General features: G+C 42.4%; 1 protein-coding gene across 1 annotated transcript in view; it reads left to right on the forward strand.

Moving 5' to 3' along the window:
* Nucleotides 1–19,405, forward strand: part of ACVRL1 (activin A receptor like type 1) — a 38,478-nt gene extending 19,073 nt beyond the window's left edge. Inside the window, exons 8-10 of the mRNA XM_063293637.1 lie at nt 1,365–1,562; nt 11,700–11,830; nt 17,530–19,405. Coding sequence (XP_063149707.1) covers nt 1,365–1,562; nt 11,700–11,830; nt 17,530–17,691 — 491 coding nt within the window. The 3' untranslated portion in view covers nt 17,692–19,405. The remainder of the gene's footprint in view (nt 1–1,364; nt 1,563–11,699; nt 11,831–17,529) is intronic.
* Nucleotides 19,406–25,484: the final 6,079 nt, after the last annotated feature.

Consider the following 25,484-nt stretch of genomic DNA (forward strand, 5'->3'; position numbering starts at 1 on the left):
TGACCCACCTCTGCTGCAAATATAGAATACAAATATACAAATGTGACAGGGGTAGGGATGGAAGGTACCTTCCTTATCAGGATTCTAGCAGGGAGCTTAGGCTTTAACCACTTCCTGTTTACTGCAATTCTTATCTGGATTAACTGTATTGTGTTATATGGTGTAAACAATTAGATGCTGCATTGTTCTTATCTCATTCTACTCTTTTCCTTTTATTGATGTTCTTATTTTATTGTATTTTATTCTTTTTATTTTGATATATTTTGTGAGTCTGTGACCTGTAGGAATGGAATAGGGAATATCTGAAGTAACCACTACTTTTCACAAGCTCATATCTGACATTTACGTCTTTGAAAAAAAAAGGCACATAATTGCTGATTGCATCAGTGGTGACTAGTTTGACCTTTGTATGAGCAAAGGAGTAGATCTGTTCCCAGAGATGTCTACAGTGCAGTAACTTCAGATAACTCACATAAACAGATCAAGCCATATGTTTCAGAGGAAAGGCAAAATAACCCATGATCATCAGCCATTCACACTAGGGAAACAAAGTCTCCTGGCTTCAAATATTAGCTTTAATCAGATCCCAAGGATGCAAACTAAGCCTTCTAATTAGACCAGGATTTCCCAGGCTGTGAAGTATACCTCTCTTGGGGGAGGTGCTGATAGAATCCAGGGGAGATACAAAGAACCCTTTAGATACATTGTTACAATAAATCCACCTTCCCCAAAATTTCATTGTATGTTTTCATTGTTCATTTGTATTCATTTTGATATTTGGATTTTTAGAGGAGGTGTGTACATTAATATTACACTAAAGAGAGGTGTGATGGCAAAAAGTTTAGGAACCCCTGATTTAGCCATTCCAAAAAGATTTCATTGATTACCCTGATCAGCCTTATTTCCAATTAGTTTCTCAATAGAAGAGAGTTTATAGAGTGAACAATGGTGGCACTTTGAAGAACAAGTTCCTCCCAACTCAGAAAATAAGTATGAATCTTACTTCATTTCTTAACAGGCGCTGTAGTAAGCCAAGGACAGATAAAGAAAAAGGATAGACAGGAGTTGTGGGCATGTGAACTTGTATGCCACAAAGGCACATATATATATCTTCATCCTACTAAACCAAAGTGCATTCTCATCCCCCCCCCCTTGATACTATACATGCCACAAAAGTTACGCCATTCTCCTAAACTCAGGAGTAATGCCTCTTTTTTAGTTAAATCTGGCCTTTTTGATATTTAGCTACCTGATGCAGAATTGCCCCCTTATTGCAGAAAAATAGAAGAGGGCTTTGCTTCACAATGTACAACATTGAGTAGGACAACCACCCTTATAACAGTGGCATTGTTGCTCTTTTTTAGGACTGGCAGTCATGCATTCCCAGAGCAGTGACTACTTGGATATTGGGAACAACCCACGGGTGGGCACCAAACGCTATATGGCACCTGAAGTTTTAGATGAGCAGATTCGTATGGACTGTTTTGAATCCTTCAAGCGGACAGACATCTGGGCTTATGGCCTGGTCCTATGGGAGATAGCCCGAAGAACCATCGTGAATGGTAAGGGGAGCCAAATAGAAATAAGTGAAGATGCAGTAATCTAGGGCCTTTCCTTATGGCTCAGTTAAAGTACTATCCACCTATTCTTGCCATAGGATGTTTATACCATGGTAAGATGCAAGTGAGAGCCAGTTTGGGGTAGTGGTTAAGGCACCAGGCTAGAAACCAGGAGCCCGGGAGTCCTAGTCCCGCTTTAGGCACAAAGCCAGCTGGGTGACCTTGGGCCAGTCACTCTCTCAGCCCTAGGAAGGAGGCAATGGCAAACCACTTCTGAAAAACCTTGCCAAAAAAACCTGCAGGGACTTGTCCAGGCAGCCTCTGAGAATTGGACACAACTGAATGGATAAAAAAAAAAAGATGCAAGTAGGGAAAGGTTCTAAGTTCAAAGGAGAGCTGTACAAAAATAGACTGGAAGGTTTGCAAAAATCATGAATTCTAGCTTCTCCAATCTAAACAGAATCAGGTGTTTTGTGGGGGGAGACGGGCAGTGATCAAAAATTTGATAAATAAACAAACAAATAAATAAATCAGATGTTTTTCTCCTAGTCACAGGACTTTTTAAATATCTCAAATAGCATCTTCACCCGCAATGTTTTATGGCTACAGTATGGTCTGTTTTCTGAGATTCTCACTAAAATCATGAATTTCTTAAACCATTTCTACCCTATTCTTCAACTGAAGATGGTAACTTAGAAAGAACAACTTACTCGGCAGCATTATATTAAAAATATGGCCATCCTTAAACCTGGGTCCTCAAGATGGTGCCCTGGGGGCCAGTGAGCTCACTGACATCTTCTTTTGTTCATGCTACACACTCTGCTACACCTTGTTATTTAGGGATTCTTTTAACTTAAAAAAACCGGGGAGCTGGCTCAATGCAAAGTAAAACAACAGCCCCTCAAATACCTTTAGCATTTCCAGCAGTGCCTCTGGTTTCCACATATAACTTAGATGCATTCTTAGGAACTAAATGATGGCTGGTTCTCCCAGTGCTTTTCTGGCAGTGTTCCCACCTGCTCAGAAAAGGGTAAAAAGGGGAGCACACTGGGAGGCTAAAGAGAGCAGTCAGAGCAATCTCCTCCTTGCAGGGAGTGTTTTGTGACCGGCCACACCTACCAGGGCAGCCATTTTGTAAGGGAGCCTTACGCTACCAAATCAAGCCAAATGTCAATCAAGTCCAGCAATGCTAGCAGTCAGTAACGCAGAGCCTGAGTCAGCAACACTCTGGCATTGCAGGTCCCCAGCAGCAGGGATTCAAAGATCTATCTGGTGTTCTGAGGTCTACTCTCTCTTTACATGGAAACTGTGTTTAGCTATTCAGGATTTTACTTATTCCTCACCTTCATGCCGTAGCATTACTACAAACAGGGGAAACTGTTCACCCAATTTTCTGTAGCAGCTGGCAATTTGATCAGCAGTGGCTCAGATCCCACAAGTGGGCCACCTCCTATTGTTACTCCATGCTGGCTTCAGCTTTCAGCACAGTCTTGCAAACATTTATAAAGTTGTGTTTGCAGTGCTGTGCCCAAAGCTAGAACTTGTATACGAGTGGGATAACAACCAGCTTATCACAGTTCTCTGGCAACTCTTACCTGCTCAGGGATCCTGTGAAGAGATCCTAATTGTCTTGCCTAAAAACAGTCTTAGGACAGTGCATACATTGCACTGATTGGTTTAATTGTGGTTTACTGAATAGATCAAAACTGGCAGAGTTCACAGAGGGCCATTGGTTCTTTTAAAGCAGCAGTGGGCCATCTTCGTTCCTCCATCAGCCCCCGCCAACATGGACAGGGATTGCATGGAGCTAGACTCCTAGTAATCTTTGGGACACTGCAGGTTGTCCACCTCTTTCATTTGGAGGAAGAACCTGTAACCTCTGGCACTGAAGCTGGTAAATGCTCTATGGAGGATCTGGAATCTCAGCTGCAGTTAGAGAATGGAAGGGGCCTGCGCTTCCTGCCACCATCTCCCTTGCATTTGGCTCCCTGTGTAGAAACAATCACTAATCAGGCCTGTTAATGGGGGTGTTTTTGACTGGCCTAGTTGGATGTGTTTTCGTTTTTTCTTTTTCCACACAAATGATTAGCTGTAAATTATAAACACTGTAATCTAGTGTCAGCGCCCAGCTTGCAGATTAAAGGGACCATTAGACTCAATCAGCACTTTGTTTGTTCAACTCTGATTAGGAAACAAGCAGCATCACAGCTTAGTTTGGCAACTGGCCACCTTCGGGGAACTTCGGCTATCCGGCTATCCTCTGGCCAACACAGCAGTGAAACTGCCTCTGCTCCTGCATTGGCAAAGATGCAGAGACCTCAGTGACGGCTGCTGGGTTGAATTTTTCCTTCCTGGTGCTTTTAACCTTCCTTTAGGGAAGAGGCTGGAAAAGGATTCCACCTCTTCAGTTTTGTCATAGACAAAACTTATAGACCACGTTATATAAATTTGCAGTGGGGATTGCTGGAGACCAAGCAAAAATCCAATGTATTTTTGTTTTTATGTTTTTTTATATAATTTTATTAAAGATTTTTAAAAAGAAAGATAAAAACTAATGCAAACTAATATAAAGTAAGAAAAGAAAAAGAAAGAAATCAAAGAGAAAGCTAAAAGTGCAAGAAAGGAGGGGAAAAGTAAAAGAAAAATAGAACAGAAAGAAAAAAGGTACAAAGAAGTGGCTTCTGATCTTCTTTACAGCAGTTATAAGTACCATTATAAATTTACCTCTTACTCTATAGTTACAGCATAACTCTTCTTTCTATAATCTATCCTTTCTAATTATCAGAACCATAAATCATAAGCTCACTTTTTTCTGTTTTACACAAAAAGTCCATAAGGGGTTTCCAGTCAGCAATAAACATAGAAATTGTCTTTTCTCTGATCAAAGAAGTCAATTTAGCCATCTTAGCAAGTTCCCTCACCTTCACCAACCAGTCCTCCATTGTGGGTAGTGCCAAATCTTTCCATCTTTGTGCACACAATAATATCACTGCAGTAAGATTCAGTGTATTTTTGGACTTCCAGCTCCTAGCTCCTGGCAATTAGCCCTTGTGCAGAAACTGCCCTTTAGGGAAAAAGCAAGAAAGCATCTGTAAATCTGTGCATTTTTCAGGGATCAAAAGTATTCAGTTGGCAGACTTGGTCCCGCAGAGCAGGGATTTGAAGGAATGATGTTGCTCAATAGTAAAGCAGCTATGTTGCTGCAAAAGGCCCCAGGTTCAACCCTCTAGTGTCTCCAAATGGGGACAGAAATGACCCCTTTCTGAAACCTTGCTCTGGGATAAGCAATTCTGACCTAAAGGCCTGCCCCTTAAGCAGCTATCCATGCTCTCAAGTGAGGGGCATACATGTGAATCAAGAGCCAGCCTGGCACTGGGGTTAGAGTGCTGGAGTGGAAATATTGTATGGTTCTAGTTACTGTACTTTCACAACACTATCAAAAAGCAAAAAAAGGGGCAAACAAGGGCAACCTTGTTCAAGGGACAGAAGCAACTTCCCTATTAGAAAAGGCAAAGGCAGATTATAATAAATACATACAAAAATATGCACGATCTGAAGGAAGTGGATACTAATATTTTTTATTTGTTTACTATAAATGCTTGTGTGCCTCTTGAATCTGACTCATAAGCAGTTTACAGCAGCAACATACAATATATAATATTGCAGTACTTATCAAATTATCAAATATATAAAATAATAAATCCAATCATAATATCTTAAAAGCCATGATGCCTTATAACATTAAAAAAAAAAGCTAGATTCATCCCAAGCTCAGATACATCTCCTATTCTTACCTCAGTTCTCAAATGCACGTGGGAAGAGCCATGTCTTTAAAAGCTTCCTAAATATTCAACATGAGGATGTACCTCTCTTGCTCCAGGGGTGGGCATTACACAGGAAGGGAAGGAATGCTCAGAGATTAGGAAGCAGAAGCTGTCTGCTGGTTCATCTAGCTGAGTATTGACTATGCCAGGGATGTGCACTCATTTTCAGATCAAGGGCTACCATCCTTGACTTTTGTCTTTGAGTGGCAGGATGAGGGCTACACTCCAAAAAGTAGGTAGATCCAGAGCAAGATGCAATGGATCCAGTGCAGAAAACAAACAAAAAATCATTTAAATCAAATTAAAATTCTATGAATGACATGAGAGATAGTCAACATGTTTTGAGCAATGTTCCCCTCCTCTCATATTAAAATTACAGCTGGATTGCAGCATGTTTTAAGAGCACTGGAGGCTGCAACTAAGGTTTTTTGGGACCATATGTGGTCCTGAGGAGCCTCAGTTTGTTTGCTTATTGGTTGGTTTAATTTATAGGTCACCCAATTCCCAAATGACTGGGCAGCTTACAACTAAAGTTTGCGCCCCTCTGGTTTTTCCCGTCCTTGCCTGGAGATCCAGGAGACTGAGCCTGGGATTTTCTCTATGCAAAGTAGGCAAAAAATCAGAATTTGGTAGGACCTCTTCCGACTTACTAAAAGGCATAAGCTTTTATGAGCAGCAGCTCACATCATCAGATGCATAGTGTGGCTCTCCTCCTACTATGCAAAGATGTCCCTGAGCATCAGAACTTTCTTTTTTTAAGAAAAGCACTCTAAGGACCAAATAACTTTGCTCATCAAAGGTGGAAGGAAAAGATGAGCAGAAGTTTTAACAAACGCAGATTACCATTAGGCAGCACCAAAGAAATACCAAGAACCCTCTTTGTGCAAGCCTATTGGAAGGTGCTCTCAATCTGCACCTCTAGGTTTGTTGTTGTTTATTCGTTCAGTCGCTTCCGACTCTTCGTGACTTCATGGACCAGCCCACGCCAAAGCTTCCTGTCAGTCGTCAACACCCCCAGCTCCCCCAGGGATGAGTCTGTCACCTCTAGAATATCATCTATCCATCTTGCCCTTGGTCAGCCCCTCTTCCTTTTGCCTTCCACTCTCCTTAGCATCAGCATCTTCTCCAGGGTGTCCTGTCTTCTCATTATGTGGCCAAAGTATTTCAGTTTTGCCTTTAATATCATTCCCTCAAGTCAGCAGTCTGGCTTTATTTCCTGGAGGATGGACTGGTTTGATCTTCTTGCAGTCCAAGGCACTCTCAGAATTTTCTTCCAACACCACAGTTCAAAAGCATCGATCTTCCTTCTCTCAGCCTTCCTCATGGTCCAGCTCTTGCAGCCATATGTTACTACGGGGAACACCATTGCTTTAACTATGCGGACCTTTGTTGTCAGTGTGATATCTCTGCTCTTAACTATTTTATCAAGATTTGTCACTGCTCTTCTCCCAAGGATTAAACATCTTCTGATGTCCTGACTGCAGTCAGCATCTGCAGTAATCTTCGCACCTAGAAATACAAAGTCTTTCATTGCTTCTACATTTTCTCCCTCTATTTGCCAGTTATCAATCAAGCTGGTTGCCATAATCTTGGTTTTTTTGAGGTTTAGCTGCAAGCCAGCTTTTGCACTTTCTTCTTTCACCTTCCTCATGAGGCTCCTCAGTTCCTCTTTGCTGTCAGCCATCAAAGTGGTATCATCTGCATATCTGAGATTGTTAATGTTTCTTCCAGCGATTTTAACCCCAGCCTTGGATTCCTCAAGCCCAGCACGTCGCATGATGTGTTCTGCATACAAGTTGAATAGGTAGGGTGAGAGTATACAACCCTGCCGTACTCCTTTCCCAATCTTAAACCAGTCCGTTGTTCTGTGGTCTGTTCTTACTGTTGCTACTTGGTCGTTATACAGACTGTATAGATGTCTGCCACCTTTGGCTGCAGAGGATGTAGTCAATCTGATTTCAGTGTTGTCCATTTGGTGAAGTCCATGTATAAAACCGTCTCTTAGGTTGTTGGAAGAGAGTGTTTGTGATGCAGAGTGAGTTGTCTTGGCAAAATTCTATCAGCCTATGTCCTGCTTCGTTTTGTTCTCCCAGGCCATGCTTTAATTCCAGGTGTCATTTGATGGCCCACCTTAGCATTCCAGTCTCCTGTGATGCAAATAATATCTCTTTTAGGCGTGTTGTCCAGTAGGTGCTGCAGATCCTCATAGAACTGCTCTACTTCAGCTTCTTCAGCATCTGTGGTTGGGGCGTATATTTGGATCACTGTGATGTTAGATGGCTTGCCCTGAATTTGAATTGAGATCATTCTATCATTTTTTGGATTGTATCCAAGCACTGGTTTAGCCACTTTACTATTAATAATGAAGGCTACTCCATTTCTTCTGTGGTCCTCTTGTCCACAGTAGTAGATCTGGTAGTCATTTGATGTGAAGTGGCCCATTCCAGTCCATTTCAGTTCACTGATGCCCAAAATGTCTATCTTTAATCTTGACATCTCACCAATAACCACATCCAATTTGCCCTGGCTCATAGATCGTACATTCCAGGTTCCAATGGCATGCTGATCCTTAGAACATCGGATTCGCCGTTCACCACCAGCACCGTTGGCCGCTAGCCATCCTTTCGGCTTTGAGCTAGCTGCGTCATCACGTCTGGGGCTAGTTGGACTCATCCTCTGTTCCTCCCCAGTAGCATTTTGACCATCTTCCGACCTGGGGGTCTCATCTTCCGATGGTATACTGACATATCTCTGGTTGTACTGATCCGCTTAGTGTTCACGGCAAGAATACTGGGGTGGGTTGCCATTACCTTCCCCAGGGATCGCATTTAGTCTGACCTCTCTGTCATGACCTTCCCGCCTTGGGTGGCCCTTCACGGTTTAGCTCATGGCATCATTGAGGTGCTCAAGCTCCAGCACCACGACAAGGTAACGATCCTTTGCTGAAGGCTTGTCTTCTAGCCAGAGCAAAACACTGAGATGTTCTTTACTGGGCATTGGGACCCTCAACATTCAAAATCATGTTGTCAGGTGGATTAAATGGATTAGGGTCAAGTTATATAGTATTGAGCTGTTTAGTATAGAATGGTTTAACAAAGCCAACTGTTGGGAGGTCCTAGGTAAGTAGAGATCTTGGCCACCAGGTGGCACCAGAAGCATTAGTGCTAAGATCTGGTAGGAACTACTCTGAGCGTTGTAAGGGAAATGCGTCCATTGAACCTAGTTCAGCCTTCTCAAGTCATCTGGGTGGGAATGCCGAGTTCAACAACCATTCCAGCAGTAACTTCAGACATTTAAAAGCCCATTGATACAAAAGTTCATATCCAACCTCAGCACAGCATTGAACATTGTATTATACTTCAAAAATATATCACAGTTGTATATATAAAGTAAGCTAAATACTGAATCCATTTATACAGTGTTTGTATGTTTTTTTCAAACATGTGTATGTGTGTGTGTAAAGTACCTTTCACTCTGTCAGCATGCACCTGGTTCTGGTTCATGGACCTTCATGTTCCAGATGCAGTAGATCGTGTTTGGCAGTCCATGGCTCAGGGCCTTTCTGGAATTGAGGGACATATAAATTGTGGAAAGAAATATTCTTCCTGGTGCAGGCCTTGTTTCAATTATCGTCTATGGTTTTCTTAAGGGGATGTGGTGGCACAGCGGCTTAATGCCGCTGGAGTTTGCCGGCCAGAAATGGTCGACACTCCAACAGTTCGAGCCCAGCTCCACGTGATGGAAGTGAGCTCCCGTCATTTCGTCCTTAGCTCCTGCCCACCTAGCAGTTCGAAAGCAAACCATCTGCGAGTAGACAAATAGGTACCCCCATTTCAGTGGGGGGAAATGCTGGTGGCACTCTGCGCAGGAGCAGGAACCAGCTCTGGATCTGCCTGGACGCAAACGGCGGAGGATTTGTGGAGAAAGAGCCCCAGATGAGCCGACTTCCCTAGGAACGCTGCTGGCAGCTGGTGCGAAGCTGGCTCGCCCTGTTGTGGTGCACTGGTGCAACAACGAACTAGCAGCTACCGGCGCCAGAACATCTACTATGTGTAAAAAACATTGTAGACTCCCTGGCATTGTATGCCATACACTAAATAAATAAATAGGATTTTCTACACCTTTCACACCCTGACTGCATGACTGCAGGTTTGCTTTTGCTGTTGAGACCCTGATGAGTGTAACATACCGAATACAGAATGATAGCCAGACGTAATATCGTACAGCGTAATAAAGCAAGAGAAACTAGGAAAGCTACCAAATTAAAAGATCTAGGCTAGGAAGGCTAGGGCAAGTAAAAAAATATTTAGGTAGCCACAAAAAGGCATCAGGCAAGAGGTTAGGCAAGCCCCCCTAAGAAGGCAGTGCCAAAAGAGATTGAAAACAGCCCCATCCATCCAATTCAAAGCCATGCCTCATTCCCCCTAACTTTAAAAGGTAATGAAGCTCAGACAAAAAGCCTTGGGTGAATATCACTACATTAGACCAATTCATGTAGGAAAAGCAATGATCTACAACAGTGTTTTTCAAGCTTGGCAACTTTAAGATGTGTGGACTTCAACTCCCAGAATTCCACAGCCACACATCTTAAAGTTGCCAAGCTTGAAAAACACTGACCTACAATGATTTAGCCTCATTTTTCCATTCTCCCTGTAAGAAAACCGCAGCCTAGGCCAAGCCTTCCTTGAACATTAGGCCCTCCAACTTCCTGCAGCTTGCCCACCTTTCTAAGTTAGTGGAAACTGCTTTATTGCATTTAATGAGAGGCATCTGAGCATTTGCTCATGAGGCATGTATTGGTAGGTGCTGTCACTAACAAAGCAGTCTCACCATTGGCTATTTCTATGCGGAGGTTGTTTGAAAGGTTTCTACCTTGGTCTTTCCTCTATTTTTCTGCTCATTTCTTCAGCTTTCTCAGAGCTCTTCTCATGTTGCTTTTGTAATTTAACTCAAGTACATTTTGCCAGAAAAATCCCATATCTGGAATGTAACACCTGATAGCTTTGTATATCATTTTGCATTGGATGCTTAATGCTGTGCTTGGTGCCAATTTGCAAAATTCAGACAGTACTGAAATGACAGGAAGTCGATTGTACTGTGGGTTGGATGATCCTAAAACGCAGAAACCATACTGGCTTCATTACCGTATTACCTGTAAGACACTAGGCCAGTGTTTCTCAACCGTGGCAACCCTAAGAGGTGTGGACTTCAACTCCAGCTGGCTGGAAAATTCTGGGAGTTGAAGTCCACACCTCTTAGGGTTGCCACAGTTGAGAAACACCGCACTAGGCTGTCTTAGGATCCTTTGTTCTTTCTTAACCTCTACACATTCAATGATATTGTGCATCTGCTGCAGGTGGTAAGAGAAAATACTTCCTCCCAAACATCTACTCTACACAATTTTTTCCTTATGTCTCAAACTTTTAAGAATCAATTTGCAAACGGTACAATACAAATAAGAGCAACTGCTGATTTGTACTCACTTTCTACTCTCTCCAGTACAAAGTCTAAAAAACATGTCAACTGTTAATCAGAACAGAAAACCTGGCTACTGATTAAAGGTACTTACTACTTAACAAGAGTCAAACCAAATGTCTGTCTAATTCACACTCAGTGGATTCTCACAGAGAAAAGAGGCACTGGAATAAACCACCTGGAGCACTTTGCCTGATACGTTCATGTGCCTGTGTCCACTGAGGAGGCTACCTAAACCTTGGGCTGTTCGTGTGGCATCTTTTCACTGAGATCTCCCAAAGGAAATGCTTTGAAGTCCTTTATTTGACACACTCTTGGTATTGGCTGGATTGCCAAATGACAGAAATGGGCATCAAGGTGGGTCTTTTCTACAGCAGCATCCTCAAGCTCAGTTCTGTTGCTTTTTCTCCCAGGAGAAAATGAAAGCCATTAGCTTATATGGCTTTGGGGAACATCACTGCTGGCTGGGATCTAAACCAATTCCAGTTCCATGTTCCTGATGATTCCCCTTGTCTGGGATAATGGGTAGATTTAGCCTCTTTCCATATATATCCCTGTATACCCATAGAATTGAAATGGAGTCACTGAAAATTCATTTTTTTTCTATTTGTATGAACCTGATCCTTTATCAGCACATCCCTGGCTCTGTGTAGCTTTCCTCTGGTCTTACCTGACTATGTCAGAACACTGGGACCTGGGATGGATGTAACAGATGGTGCAGGAAGATGATGTTCACATTGAATAAGTTAATAATCCATCCCATCGCTACATAGCTTATATTTCTGCATGATTTCAGTCTCAGACTTCTCCTCCCCCTTCCCTCCATCTTTTTATCCTGCAGGGATTATTGAAGATTATAAACCTCCTTTCTTTGACTTGGTTCCAGTCGACCCCAGCTTTGAAGACATGAAGAAAGTGGTTTGCACTGACCAGCAGACCCCCACCATTCCCAATCGGATGTTCTCTGACCCGGTGAGTGAACGCAGCCCTGTTAGAAAGTGCACTTTTATTCCAAACAGGGAGAGGTTCCTGTTGTTCCAAACAGGAACTTGTTGAGCCAGGATTGCTGTGTGGCAATCAACTTTCAGACTAGGGGAAGAAGCAAAGAAAGCATCTGGTACCTTGGCAACGTTGGAATCAAGCTTCCCAGACAGATCTATTTAACAGTTTGGAGAGGGAAGCTATGTCCCTATGTTGCCATGTATCTTCCAGCTGTCTTGAAAATATGAGATGATTAACCACATCAGTTAATTGGCTCCCCTTCTCCTCTGGAAGAGCTGCTCTGATGACCATTTTTCAGCACTTCCTCTAGAGCAGTGTTTCTCAACCTTAGCAACTTTAAAATGTGTGGACTTCAATTCCCAGAATTCCTCAGCCAGCATGCCACTAGATGAGGGCTGCTGTGCCTTGGTGCTCTTCCCCCAGGAGAATTCTGGGCTGTTCCATCACATTATGGCCCTATTAGGATATTTTACTTACTATGGACAGAAGTGAAGATTGGGACTGGTCAAGCACCAGCTGCTTCCCATTGTTTAAGCTACCCCATAGTCTGCTTGAGGGACTGCTTTGTAAGGTGTTGCAAAAACTGTGAGGTGAATTTGAGAGGCAAACTCCCTATGGGGAAACTTCTGAGAGAGAGAATATTTCTAACAGCTCAGATTGCCAGGCTTCCACTTGGAGATTTATCATATAGCTTTGCATCTTCTAGTTAGCCAGAAGACAGAGTGCCTGTATGCATCTTGTCCTTTCTAATTCTCTCTCCAACCTTTTTTCTACATTATCCCCTTCCCAATTTTCTTTGCTGCAACAACCAGTACTCTAGGATTGTAGAACATCTGCCAGAGATAGGGCTGGATGAATGAAGTAAGGAATAGGGAAGAAGATCCTTGACTTACTCTGTTTTTAATGGGCCAGACCAATCTCTGACTTGATACCTGGCAAATCAGCTGCAGGACCTACTCTTGACTTTTATAAGACAGAGAAATGCAGATTGTGTTGTAAATTACAACTTCAGATTCCTGGGAGAGAATCTTGGCACTCATTCAGGGAAATCAAAAAGAGAATGCAAAGATAAGACAAGCAGGAAGACCTGTGGGCAGCGGCTGCTGGAATCCCAGAAGCCAGAGGGAGGATGACCAGGGGTTTGGGTAGTCTGGTCAGGAGATAAGAAGCCAGCACAGAGCTATTCACCCTCCTTAGAGACAGAATAAAGTATGCAAGCAAAACAAGTGGAATATAAGGGATTCTTTGTTGGATGTTAGGCCACCAAATTGAGGATTCCTTCATGTAAACAAGGGTGTGCCCCAATTAGCAACTGAATTTGAACAGGGCCATAATCTTCATTAAGCAAGGGCTGAATGAACGGCCAGCATCATTGAGTCTGCGCACCATTTCACTCCTTGAAGAGCCCTGTCCATTACTTTATCCCATAAAGAAAGTTTTTATTTCTGGTCCTCATATTTCAATGACCTTTTTTCCTTCAAGAAGGTCTAAATGGTAAATAACATGGGCTTATCTCATTTTGCCCTTACAATAGTCCCCTAAACTGATTTAGGTTGGGAGATAGCAAATAGCTCAAGATCACCTGATGAGCTTCCTGGCTGAGGAAGATTTGAATCCAGATTTCCTTGGGCCCAGCATTTCTGTGGCTTATCTCACTAGGAGAAGGGGATTCAAGAGTGTTTTTTCTATACTTTATCTGGGAAAGAGAAAGTGGAATACAGAATGGAGTGGAGCATCCTAATTAAAAAAAACTCCACCAGGACCATCACTACCTGTTACCAGAAGCCTTGAGATACACATAACATATCCTTGGTAGTAAAACCATACGGTAACTGCTTTAGCATATTTAGCCAATACCACGCCCTCCTGATTATGAAACTTTGTCCTATAGCATGGAAAATTCAGTCATGTCATCACACAAGCTATATGCTGAGATGTCATTGTAGGGCTAAGATCTGCATGCATAGTGAAGCAGGAGCATAACTTTGCTGTACACCCAGGAAGAAAAAGAGATGCAAATGCTGCCAACAAGTTTTGCTGATGTTACTCTGAAGTTACAACAAATACGAATGAAGTCACCCACATCATCCTATGCCAAGGACTGAATACTTCTAGTGACGGAATATCCATCACAAGATACACTAATACATTTATCTTGCCTGGATTATTGCAATGTGCTTTACTCAGGGCTGCCCTGGAAGACCACTTGGAAGCTTGAGCTGGTCCAGATGGTGGCAGTGTGAGCACTTATGGGCATACCATTGACTGATAAGAAACAGTGGGATGTACAAATGGCTGCAGGTTCCCTGTTGAAAAACCTGGATGCCTTTGCAGATTACCCATGGCTTGGGAGCAGGCCCTTGTCTGCTAGGTTTCAACCCTCGTTTAGAGCCTGAATAGGACTTTTTCTTTCCATCCCTGTCCATCTCTCTCTTGTGCTTGCTCATCCCCATTTTGTTCCTCCCTTCCTCTTTGTTTCTTTCCCAGCACAGCTACCCTTTTCCCTTGCCTCTCCCCATTCTCATTTTTGGGGGGAAGGGGGGGCTGAAGGAGGGATGTGTCTGTGCATGAGCATGTATATGTATTTGTGTTTGTATACATCAGGGCGGTTTCAGGGTGGTTGGTAATATGCAGGTGGGAATCAATTTTATAAATGGGGGACCTTATTTTATAAGCAATTCAGGTTCATACATGCACCCCGAAGCATATCCCACCTGCATATTTATTTGGGAGAGGAAAACTTTCAGATTGATTTTGGCTGGAGTTGGCAACTCTGGATTGGCAAAATGAGGAGGGTGGGCCTTACATAGGAATTTTTTTTCCCCCCGTCTACTCTTGCAGAGGTGGGTGGTCATCAATGTTGCCTTCTGTTCAGTAAGTACAATATTTCACTGTTACTGCTTTTCTGATGTTCTCACTGCCACTCTCCTTAGGGGCCATGGCGGTTGCTAGGATACTCCCTCCCCTTCCCAGAACTGTGTGGTTACCAGGCAAGCCCTTCCACTTTTCTGCCATTCTTGTCAGACAGTCTTTGAGCCTGCATAATGAGGGAAGAGGGACTGCATCTGTTACTGCCCCCACCCAGGTGACCTGCACTCTGTTGGAAATCAGAACCCAATCTGGGAATGGTAGCTCATGGAAAGTCTGGCAAACACCGTTCCTAGTAGGCTCTGTTCCAACTTTCAATCCAAGGTGTACATAGCTTCCTGCTTCCAACAGACATCTCCAGAAACCCCTGGTCCATCATATAAATTGAGGGTATCTCTACATTCTGTCTCCTTGGGTATCCTTTAGTCTGAAGATATTAAATTCCCAAATGCAGTCTGAGTCCTCAGAAGGAAATAATAAATCTTCAGGGTAGCTTCAGCTGTCAACCCAAATGAACCTTTCGTTTCCTCAGCTTTTTTCTTTGGGCAGATTTGCCTGCAGATACAGTCTTTTCCCTACTCTTTCTAGAGCTTTAAATAAAATTTAAACAAAATTGTTCTAATTAAAATCAGTCACATCTAGGGGTATAAGATTCACCCCTAGAAATATATAGAGTTTGCAACTCTTATAAGTATCGGAAAATAAGCCTCTTTTCCTTTCTGTAAATGAGAGGTAAATGCTCTGCCTTCTAACACAGCACCAACCCGAGTTAGGCAATTGGCCATCTAATTCAGTATCATCTACCACATCAGCAGGAGAACCCTTGATTTATTGATTTATTGATTTATTATTCAAATTTTATTATCACCCATCTCCCCCAGAAAAGGGACTCTGGGTGGCTTACAATAAAATCAGTGCTACAACAATAAACGTTAAAATCCCATAAAAATAAAGCACATTACAAATATAAAATGCAATAAATAAATAAGTAAATAAATTGATCTTTAAAAGAGGGGACTTTCCTAGCACTATCTGAAGATACCAAGGGAGGAACTAAGGAACATCTTCATGCAAAATAAATGCTCTTCCAGGTGTGCTCCAGAGTTTGTGTGGTATCATTAGTGCTAAAGTTGATACCAAATTCCATCCACAGTGAAAATTTTAAGAAATTTGTGGGAAAAACAACAAGAATGTATTACATTTTAACTCTGTGATGGTCTGGTGACTATAGACAAACACACTAAACTTGTCCCCTAGCATTTGGTCCACAGTTCTTTCTCTAATAGTCCTAAATAAAATTTAAACAAAATTGTTCTAATTAAAATCAGTCACATCTAGAGGTATAAGATTCACCCCTAGAAATATATAGAGTTTGCATCTCCTATATATATGGGTTGATGCATCAAGTTAACCCATAAGATGCATTGTTTGGCTTAATATGTTGTATGAATTAACCACTGTGGTTCATAAACTAGATTTATTTATTTATTTATTTACTATACTGCTGACTACCAAAATCTTTCACAATCAAAACATTAAATAAGTTATATTTTTAAAAATCATCAACCATGTTCAAAAAGAAGCATTCTGAGGGCTTTTAAAAAGTGATTCTGGCTGCTGCAAGCTAAACCTGCAGCAGCGGTCAGTGAACCTCCTCAAATTGCACCAGAAAGTGGAGTGATCATATAGAAGAAGGTCATTTGGATTCAAGCTATATATAGCTTTAAGGGTAAATAATAGCCAGCACTTTGTTATCAAACAAATTGTGGCCAGTGAGTATAATGCTCAGGAGAGAGATAGTCTCTTTGAATTCTTCCAAAACTAGCCTTGCTGCTGCGCTCTGGACTATTGAAATTTCAAGAGTAGATTTAGTAGCAGCCGCACACTTAGCACTTCAGTACTAAGTCTGGAGGTTACCAGCACATATGTGAACTCCCATGCTAAAGTTCTTTCTTCCAAATTCCAACCAGATTAGCAACAAAATCACTGGTGCTGCAACAGCCAGAGATCCTTCCAGGATTTTTAAAAAATCTATTCAAGCTGAATAGTTTTGGGGGGGCAGATCACCCTAGTGGATCTTGCCTCTGCCAGACATGAGATATGAGATGCAGTTATAAATACCGCCTTAATCAGATAGTGATCCACTCAGGACAGTCAAAAGATCTGAGGCATTCCCACCAATTAAACATCTCCCTGATCTGAACAAGAGAATAAATTAAGCATGTGATTTGCATTGTATTCACACATAGCTGTCCTTGGGGCTATAGATGTCTGAATTGCTCCAAAAGTCAGTCACAGAAAACACTGAAGTCACCCCTAGATTCAATAATCTAGAAAACTTCAGCATCAGCTCCAAGGCTAGCTCTAACTGAGATTCTGTTAGGCAGCAGGAAGCAATGTGACAGCATAAATGCTTAATTTATCCTTGATCCAGATCTTCTATCCCTGTAGACCCTAACAGTGATTGTGACACCAAGTTCAATAGATACCAACCCTGCCTTCTGCCTCATATTAACAAGCAGGCCTGATGCTTAAAAACAGACAGACCATCCTTTAAAACATGTAAGAAAGTCCGATAGCCCCACCCTTGGAAGGCCAGTCATCTCAGCATGATGTACAACCCCAGTCTCTTTGACTTATTCAATAAACCATAGTTAAGATGTGTCAAACCTTTGCTCAGGATGGGAGTCCAGTGAATACACATGCAAGATTCTAGTTGTGTAGAATTTTGGGAAATATTTTAAGCCTAGATTTTGATTCTACCTATCCCCTCTCTCTTTCCCCTCTCCCCCATGTCCCAGACTTTGTCTGCCCTAGCTAAGATCATGAAAGAATGCTGGTTCCAGAGTCCCCCAGCAAGACTCACAGCTTTGAGGATTAAAAAGACACTGAAAAAACTCAGCAACTCCTTCCTCAAAGCCAAACACTCTCCTAACTTCTGGGACCAGAGATCGGATTTCTGACTCCTTAGCTCAAAGGAAGTTCAAGGTCACCCCTTCAGTGTTCACTGCTGGTCCTTGTCTCTGTCCATGACTTCAACAGACCTCCTTTGAAACTTGACCAAGAGGATTTGGGCTAGAGCCCTATAACTCAAACTGACCCTCTGAAGGGAAATTTCACAGAACAGATGACAGCTTCTGGAATCTTTAATTTGTTCCTCTAGCAACAAAAGGGAGGGGGGCATACCCACCTCTCAGAGAATGTACATTAGTATAAATACCCCCTGGATCTGTAACCTGACGCCAGCCTGTCTCGCCACCAACTCCTGAAAATTGGGAGGGATCACACTTGGAAAGAGCGCAGCTGCTATGCCTAAAGGGGTGGCTGCCTTTGAAACACCAGTTAAGGATCACTTGCAAAGTAGTGTTTAGACTGAACATACAGTATAGAATCTGTTCATGCCTCTAGCTGTGTGTGCATGCACGTGCATACGTGTGTGCAGAGGAGCAATTTCAAAAGCACATGCAAAGGTTTAAATGGATAGGTACAGCTATGCGTTTGTGCCAGATAAATCTGAGACTGCTGTGGGCATACTACAGCTCTTTCTATATGTAGATGAACATGGAAGGCTGTCTAGATGGCCAGTGTGGTATTGCTTTGCTTGCATGTAGCCATGATTTTTTCTAAGTCTGAATTCAGTAGCACAAGGCTCCAGAATGGCTTTCAATCCCATCACTGATTACAGCCAGCCCTCACTAGCCCTGTTATAGAATCCCAGAACATGGTCAATAGATACAGGGTATAGCAACCATGCTGAACTGAGCTGGTTCTGCTCTCTTCCTGGATGGAAGACAACTAGAGAACCTTTCTCTCACACACACAAACACACACACACAGAGAACATAATTATGTTCTGCATTTGGGTCCAGCAAGAGTTAAGCATTGCCAGCACTATCATTCAGCCACTGCAGCTTTTCTTAGGAGCCCCCAAAGCTCTTAGGCAACCTGGAACCAATGTGAATGTCCAACAGGTGGACTTGCATATTAATACATCAACTGAATTTTAAGAAATTTAAGTATGCAGGTAAGACACAAGGTAAAAGTCTAACCAAATGTAATGATGGGAACTTTACCCTATTGATTATAAGATGGGGGTGAGAGGAATGGGCCAGAGTCACAGTCTAAAATATAGGCTGGGTCAAACGTTACTCTTTCCAGCTGATGTTACTGAATGGATGGGTTGCAAGAGCTGTAAGCTACATAAACCCTGGGCACAAACTGAGTTCCACTGGGGTTGAGATGGGTAGATACCTTCTTCACATAGCTGGATAGATCCACAAATGAACAGATTGCAAAGGCCAGGACCTGTGCTTGAAAAATTACTGTTTTGAAAGAAAAGTGTGGGAGGTGGGGAAAGCTTGCAATATTTTAATCAATCCTAAGGCTGAATTTCTGAATAGCCTATTACAAGATAAGACAAAACCTTAACAGGAAAACAGTGGGGAGGTCCTGTTCATTCAACAGAGTTGTGCTAACATCTCCAAGGAATTAGCTTTCTTTGCCTTACAAATAATGTATACCGGCATATAATATATCCAGGATAGCTGAGTAGAACTGAGTGAAAGATATGTAACCTCATTTCATCAACAAGCCTCAAAATTGCTTTCAGAGCATTACTAATTTGCACAGGAATTATTTTCATATTTATTAAACATGCACCAGGAAAAAAAATCACCAGCTTTTTTCACTGTTGTTTGCAAACTTTTCACCATTTTCAGTGAGCAATATACTTGCATAAATGTTTCAGGAGTGGGGGGGTAGCCTGCAGGGAAATCTTTCTCTTTGGGGTTACTGATTAAAAGTTGTTGTTAAGAAAGTAAGTAACTGGGGCCAGTCAAAGATTCTATAATGGGAAGAAGGATGAAAAGCATGAATTAAAGAGGACAAAGAGCTTGGGGGTAGGGGAGAAACACAAAGGGAAAAAAAGCTGCTACCCCACTCATAGACCATTTAAATCTCATTAGGACTAACAGGAGCCAAGTGTTTCAAATGCACTCATTGATGGCAAGTAATAATTAAACTACATCTTTTCTTTGTACTCACGCAAGTAAGTGGTGCATGCAAGCAGGTGGATTAATTTTAAAAAGGGGGAAAGAAGATTGATTTATTTGCTGAGGGATAGTGACAGTCAAAAGCATAAGCTGAATTGGAATCTGAATCCAGGATTTCCTCTGTCAAGCATCTCCTTTTTGAAGTCTTTTGACATTTGCCATCAGATACTATAATAAGGCTGATTGAAAATACACCTATGGTACTGGGAAGTTAGTCTCATTGATTTCCAGGAAATTATATGCTTAATGAATTTGGTTTTTAGATGCACATACTGTAGTATTTTATATATAACCTAAAAATGTCAGGAATAAACATACAGTAATAAAAAGGACTTTGCAGATCATATGCTAATCAAAGAGTCAGGATTAGCTGCAATTTCCTTGTCAAACATCCACAAATGCATGCTTTGTCTTGGGTTCAGTTCTGATGTCTTGGGGTGAAGCTGAGAAAGTTAACTATCTGGAACCCAGGAAGAGCCACTGCTAATCAGTTTGTAGAATACAGAAGTAGGCAGCTTCCAATGTTCCTAAAAGCTCAACAGCTGCATGATTTCATAGCCAATTGCTTGCTGATTGCAAACTGCTGTTTATCAAGGATAGATGTGCGTCCAAAATATTGTGGCTGGTTCCACGTTTTATTTTTATTAGTCTAGGAATTCCATGTAGCATAGGCTGGAATTTTTATCAAGCTGCGGGTGAACAAATATTTGCCCATTAAGGACCCAATCTATTTTTCAGCTTTGAAAGTGGATGTTGGACAAAGCTGCAAAATAGCACACTGATAAGCCAAGAAAATGCTATGTTAGATGCATCTGCTATTCCAAACCTTCATCTCAGCTTATTTGCTACCAAAACAGTGTGCCCCCACAGCCCCCCAATTGGCACAGAAGCTTAGCTGTATATTTATTTTAATCAGAAGCTTGCCCACGTGAATCAGTAACATATGCAGTAATAACTCTGTATATCCAAACAGCTCTGATTGAGAGAAATTAAGCATAAATCATTCCATGTGCTGGAAAGAAGCCCTCATCTGCAGACTCTAAACTCAGGGACAAGTCTCAGACTAAGCTAAATCTGGATTTCATAAAAACCCTCTGGTCTCCATAGCCACTGATGCTGATAAAAGAAATGTGCAAAGCTGCAGGAAGAGAAATTTAGGTTAACTACACAGCACAAGCATCACACACATGTTTCTCTCATGCATACTGGGTCATACTTAGGAACCATACGTTTCTCCTTAGAGAATGTATGCCTTTTTTCCTCTGCATGTGTTTCGGAATTCCTGTATTTTGTTTGCACATCAATCCTGGCATCTGATCATTGAAGGACCAATGGATACATGCTGCCAAAGTGGTGACACCATTGTTCATATAGCTCCTCAGCGTTGAGTTTACATTCTTTTTTTCACCCTGTAAACATTAGGTAACACTAAAATGATTAGGCATTCATAGTTAGATTTACAGCTCAACTGTGAATGAGCCCTGTGCACAAATCCTATGCAGTGTCAGTAATTTTCCACTGAACATGTGAAGTTCTGACATTCATACCAGCTCGTGTCCAGACACCTATTAACATTGATGGACAGGCAGATAGATCCCATCGCTGATTATACACCAGCTGTGACAGTTTTTCTAGTCTTGCATAACTACATTAAGACAAGATACAACTTTAGTCCAGGGTCAGACAATGTGGTTCCCTCCAAGCTCTCAGTCCCACCTGATTTTTATGCTTTAAAAAAAAAAAATTAAAGAATAGGGAACAGGCATGCTGCAATGCAAAGCAAAAAGCTCTAGCATCGTATTAATTTGCAGTAATGCCTTTGGGCCCCATAAAAGTCCCACTGGGAGAGTAGAAAGTACATGGGCGGTGGGGGGGGTAGTTTGCTCTCTGGCTAAATGGGCATTTTGGGACTACCCTTGCTTATTAAGGCAGCCATTATCAGAACAGGCAAGTCCCTTGTGGTCACCCTTTGGGGAGTAAAGCTCACCATGTGCTCTCAACATTCTGAATGTGCCCCCAGGCCAGAAAGATGATCCCTCCCTGGCTGAGTCCAGCTCCCTGCTTGGTTAAGGGAATCCCAGTCTGTCTGAAGACCCTCAGCAGAGAAGGCCCATGCACAGTGATTTCATTGTCTCCCTTCAGGGAAGGCAGCCATTAGCCCTGTCACACTTGTCATGCAAATTTTGATCCTCCAGCACTTGTGCACACTGAATGATGTCAGTGATCATTGGCAGATGGCTGTTCTTTTATGGGTCTTTTCAGCCTTCTAATAAACTTCTGCTTTTCCTTAATCCAGCAAAGCTATAATCACATTTACTTTGGGAATAAGTCTCAGTGAACCCTGCAACCCCAACCCTGAGGAAGTGAACAGGATGTAATCACACTCGGAGATATGATATGACTGCATATTTTGTTAAAAATCTTTTCTGTTCAGCTTCGGGATTAAAGTGGCAAACAGACTTACTTATCTAGAAGCCAGTCCCATTGAAATAATGATGTTTACATTTGAGTTGACTTGGATAGGACTGCCCTTTAACTTATGGATAGTGTGTTGCTCCATACAAAAAGCTGCAGGAATTTATATCCCTTCTGCCCCTTTTTTGCTATGGTGAAATCTGGAAGAAACAACTGTGAAATCTTAATGAGTTTACAGTGAAAAATAAAGGTGGGGCACCAGGAAAAAAAAGAAATCTGTTATTGTGGCAATACTGGACACTTTTGTAATTAGCACTAGTAGAAAAACTGAAGCAGCAATATGCAGGCATAGCTGTATGTTGCTACTTGTTTTCTAGACTAGCTCCAGCTTTCCCTGCCTTGCCTCAACTCTACGTCTAGAGCTAGAAGCAGAATTTCAATATTGAAGGAACTGCTTTTTTACTCACAGGCCATTCTTAATTTGCATAGAGTGGGATTGGCCTTCAGGACATAGGCTGTATTGTCCAGTTCTAGATACAGGAAACTTGTAGAGCTCCAGTTGTTCCAAACTATAAATCCCAGTGGCTCCACCCAACCAAATAATGGTGAGGATGCTGGGAGCTTTAGTTCAGCAACACCTGGATGGCCACAGCATTGCTCTAGATGGATTAACAGAAGATACTGTAGATGAACAGACATGGTCTAAATGTGCTATTCAATTGGCAGAATAGGCCTTTTCTGATGCAGCGTGTGTATTTCTAGATTTTATGGGAACAATGTGCATTGCATGTATGTTTTGACTGAGAAAATCATACTGGTTTGAAGCCCATGTTGAGGAGCTGAGTCCATGTTGATGAAGCAGATCAACTCTGCAGCCACTGGAAATAACTGTAAGTCTCATTGTTTAAACAAGACTACATGGACTCAAAATACCCTGCATGACCCAAGCTTTTATCAGCCAAACTACTTCAGCTAGAATTCCAGGAGTTTCCTGTTGATAGCAGCAACAAATTGAACCCCTCTATTTTTAAAAAAAAGAAATCAACCAAGACTGATATGAAAGAAAGCCAAAGATTTTGCTGAAACGACTCTGGTCTGAATCTCTGATAAAAATCTGAATGGTGCAATTACATTTCCTGGAATATGTTATTTCCTCACTCCTTTGTCACTGATTCCAGTAATATTGCAAAACTTTGTAATGTACATGAACTGAAAGTGACCTATTAGATAATCATTAGACTCAAAAGCCCTATACCAAGGAAAGATGCTGCACGCCATGGTTTGCTAACAAAGCGGCAGTTCTAGGATCATCCCAGCGATAAAATTGTCAAAATCCCTCTCGCATCTCTCACTTGTTAAAGAGAACAGACGTTATCGTTAGACAATTAAGAGTGGCCTTCAGAGTCCAATTCAGCTGATCAATAAAATACATAAATACATGGGTCTGAGAAACCATTTCCCCCAAATTATCCCCAAGCCAAATGCATTTGCCAAGCTGCTTTCCCAGCCTGGGCAGCCTCCAACTCTCTGAATTCCCAGGCAGTGTGGCTACTGTTGAGAATACTAAGAGGTGAAGTCTACATACCAGCATCCAGAGTGGAAACTGACACCTCCCAGTTGTCAGTCAGATTATGGACATGCACATGTAGGTTGTTATTTCGGCCACCAGCAATAACTATGTTCTAAAAGTGTCATCCCCAAGCTGGGGCGCTCCAGAAACATTAGACTATGCCCCCCAAAATCCCCAGCCTACAGCACTTCATGTGTGCCATGACAACTGGAAGTTATAAGATTTGAAGTCCATCACATCTGGAGGTGATTGTTGGGTAAAGCTCCTCTACAAGGTAAGTTAGATATTTTCAGAAACAACTATCTCAAACAGAAACCGAGACAAAAGGTGATTCAGTCTGCTCACTAAAATGATATTAATGTTTGAGGTAGTCCTTTACAAGTCTCTTTACTAGTCAGTCCCTGTGAACTCAGTGGAGATTTCTCCTGGGCTAAGAATGGATAAGAAGTACAGCTTAAAAGTTTGAGGAATTATTCATGAATACCCTTCTAGCAGCATTCGATCAAGGGCCATACCTTGTGGGAGCTAGCTGGCACATTTAGAATTTTGAGGATATGTCATTGGTCCATTTACAAAACGACTGTTTGTATGACGGTTGCTCACAAAATGGCTACCTCTGCTTACCTTTTGGCTGACTGCCGGCACTCATCATTTTTATTGTTTAAGAATGCTAATATGGTGCCCACTTGAACCCCAGAGGCATTCTCAGCAATAGAGATGATCCTGGAGACTGACGTATTACCTTACTATATCAATCAATTGGGGCACGGTATCTAGCAAACATTAGAGAGGGACTGGACCTGAAGGCACATTAGTAGTAGGTTCCACTTTCTGTTAAATGTGTTCCTGACTGTAGACACTTTTTTCTCCAAGGCAACAGAACAAGCAATATGTACAATTGGGCACATTTGTATGAGAAAGAGTTTGCACTCATGTCAAACTTCTCCAAATCCTATTATCCAGAATCCATGTCATGATCACCGTTGCGATGCTTGTGACATCGCAACAGCTCACGTGACAATACAGGGAAATGGGTCCCTGGCGGATTAAGGCAAAGGCAACTATGAAACACAAAAGAAAGCAACAGGTGCAAGAAACTAAGTAACAACCGAGACCAGCAGCGCGGAAGACAGCGATACAAAGTTGCCAACAAGCAATTGACTAACAACAAGAGAGGCGCGCCCAAGCTGTCAAAGGATTAAGAGCCTGATCGCCCGGCAATGGATCATTACCATTCAGGAAGGCGATCGAGGTGATGCCCGGGGCACAGGAGGGCTGAACAACCTCTCACCTGACAGGGACGAAACCGGTGGGACTCGTGGGACGCACCTGGGATAAGGTGGGGTGGAGTGCTGACTGGCGCGGGCTATTTAAATCCCGTTCCAGCGCGCTCCCCTCACTCTCAGCTTTTTAAAGGCATGCACTCTGATCCTCAATAAAGCCAGAACCTAAGCCTACGCTAGCGTCTGTGTCTTTACTGGATCGCAGGCAGAGCCTGACATAAAGCTGAGAGTCTCAAAAACGAACCTCGCCAGTCTCCACTGGGAAAAAAAATTTCTGCGGGAGAAAACACCAGCGATGACGGAACCGGGGACGGCCATGGAGTCGGCGCTTCACACCGGAGGCGCGAAGGATGCAACGCAAGAGGGGGAGATGACCCAACAGCTGCTAGAGTCGGCGCACCCGAGATGGGACACGGACTCCCTCCCTACCCACACTG

The sequence above is a fragment of the Candoia aspera genome, chromosome 2, assembly GCF_035149785.1.
Source record: "Candoia aspera isolate rCanAsp1 chromosome 2, rCanAsp1.hap2, whole genome shotgun sequence".
NCBI lineage: Eukaryota > Metazoa > Chordata > Lepidosauria > Squamata > Boidae > Candoia > Candoia aspera.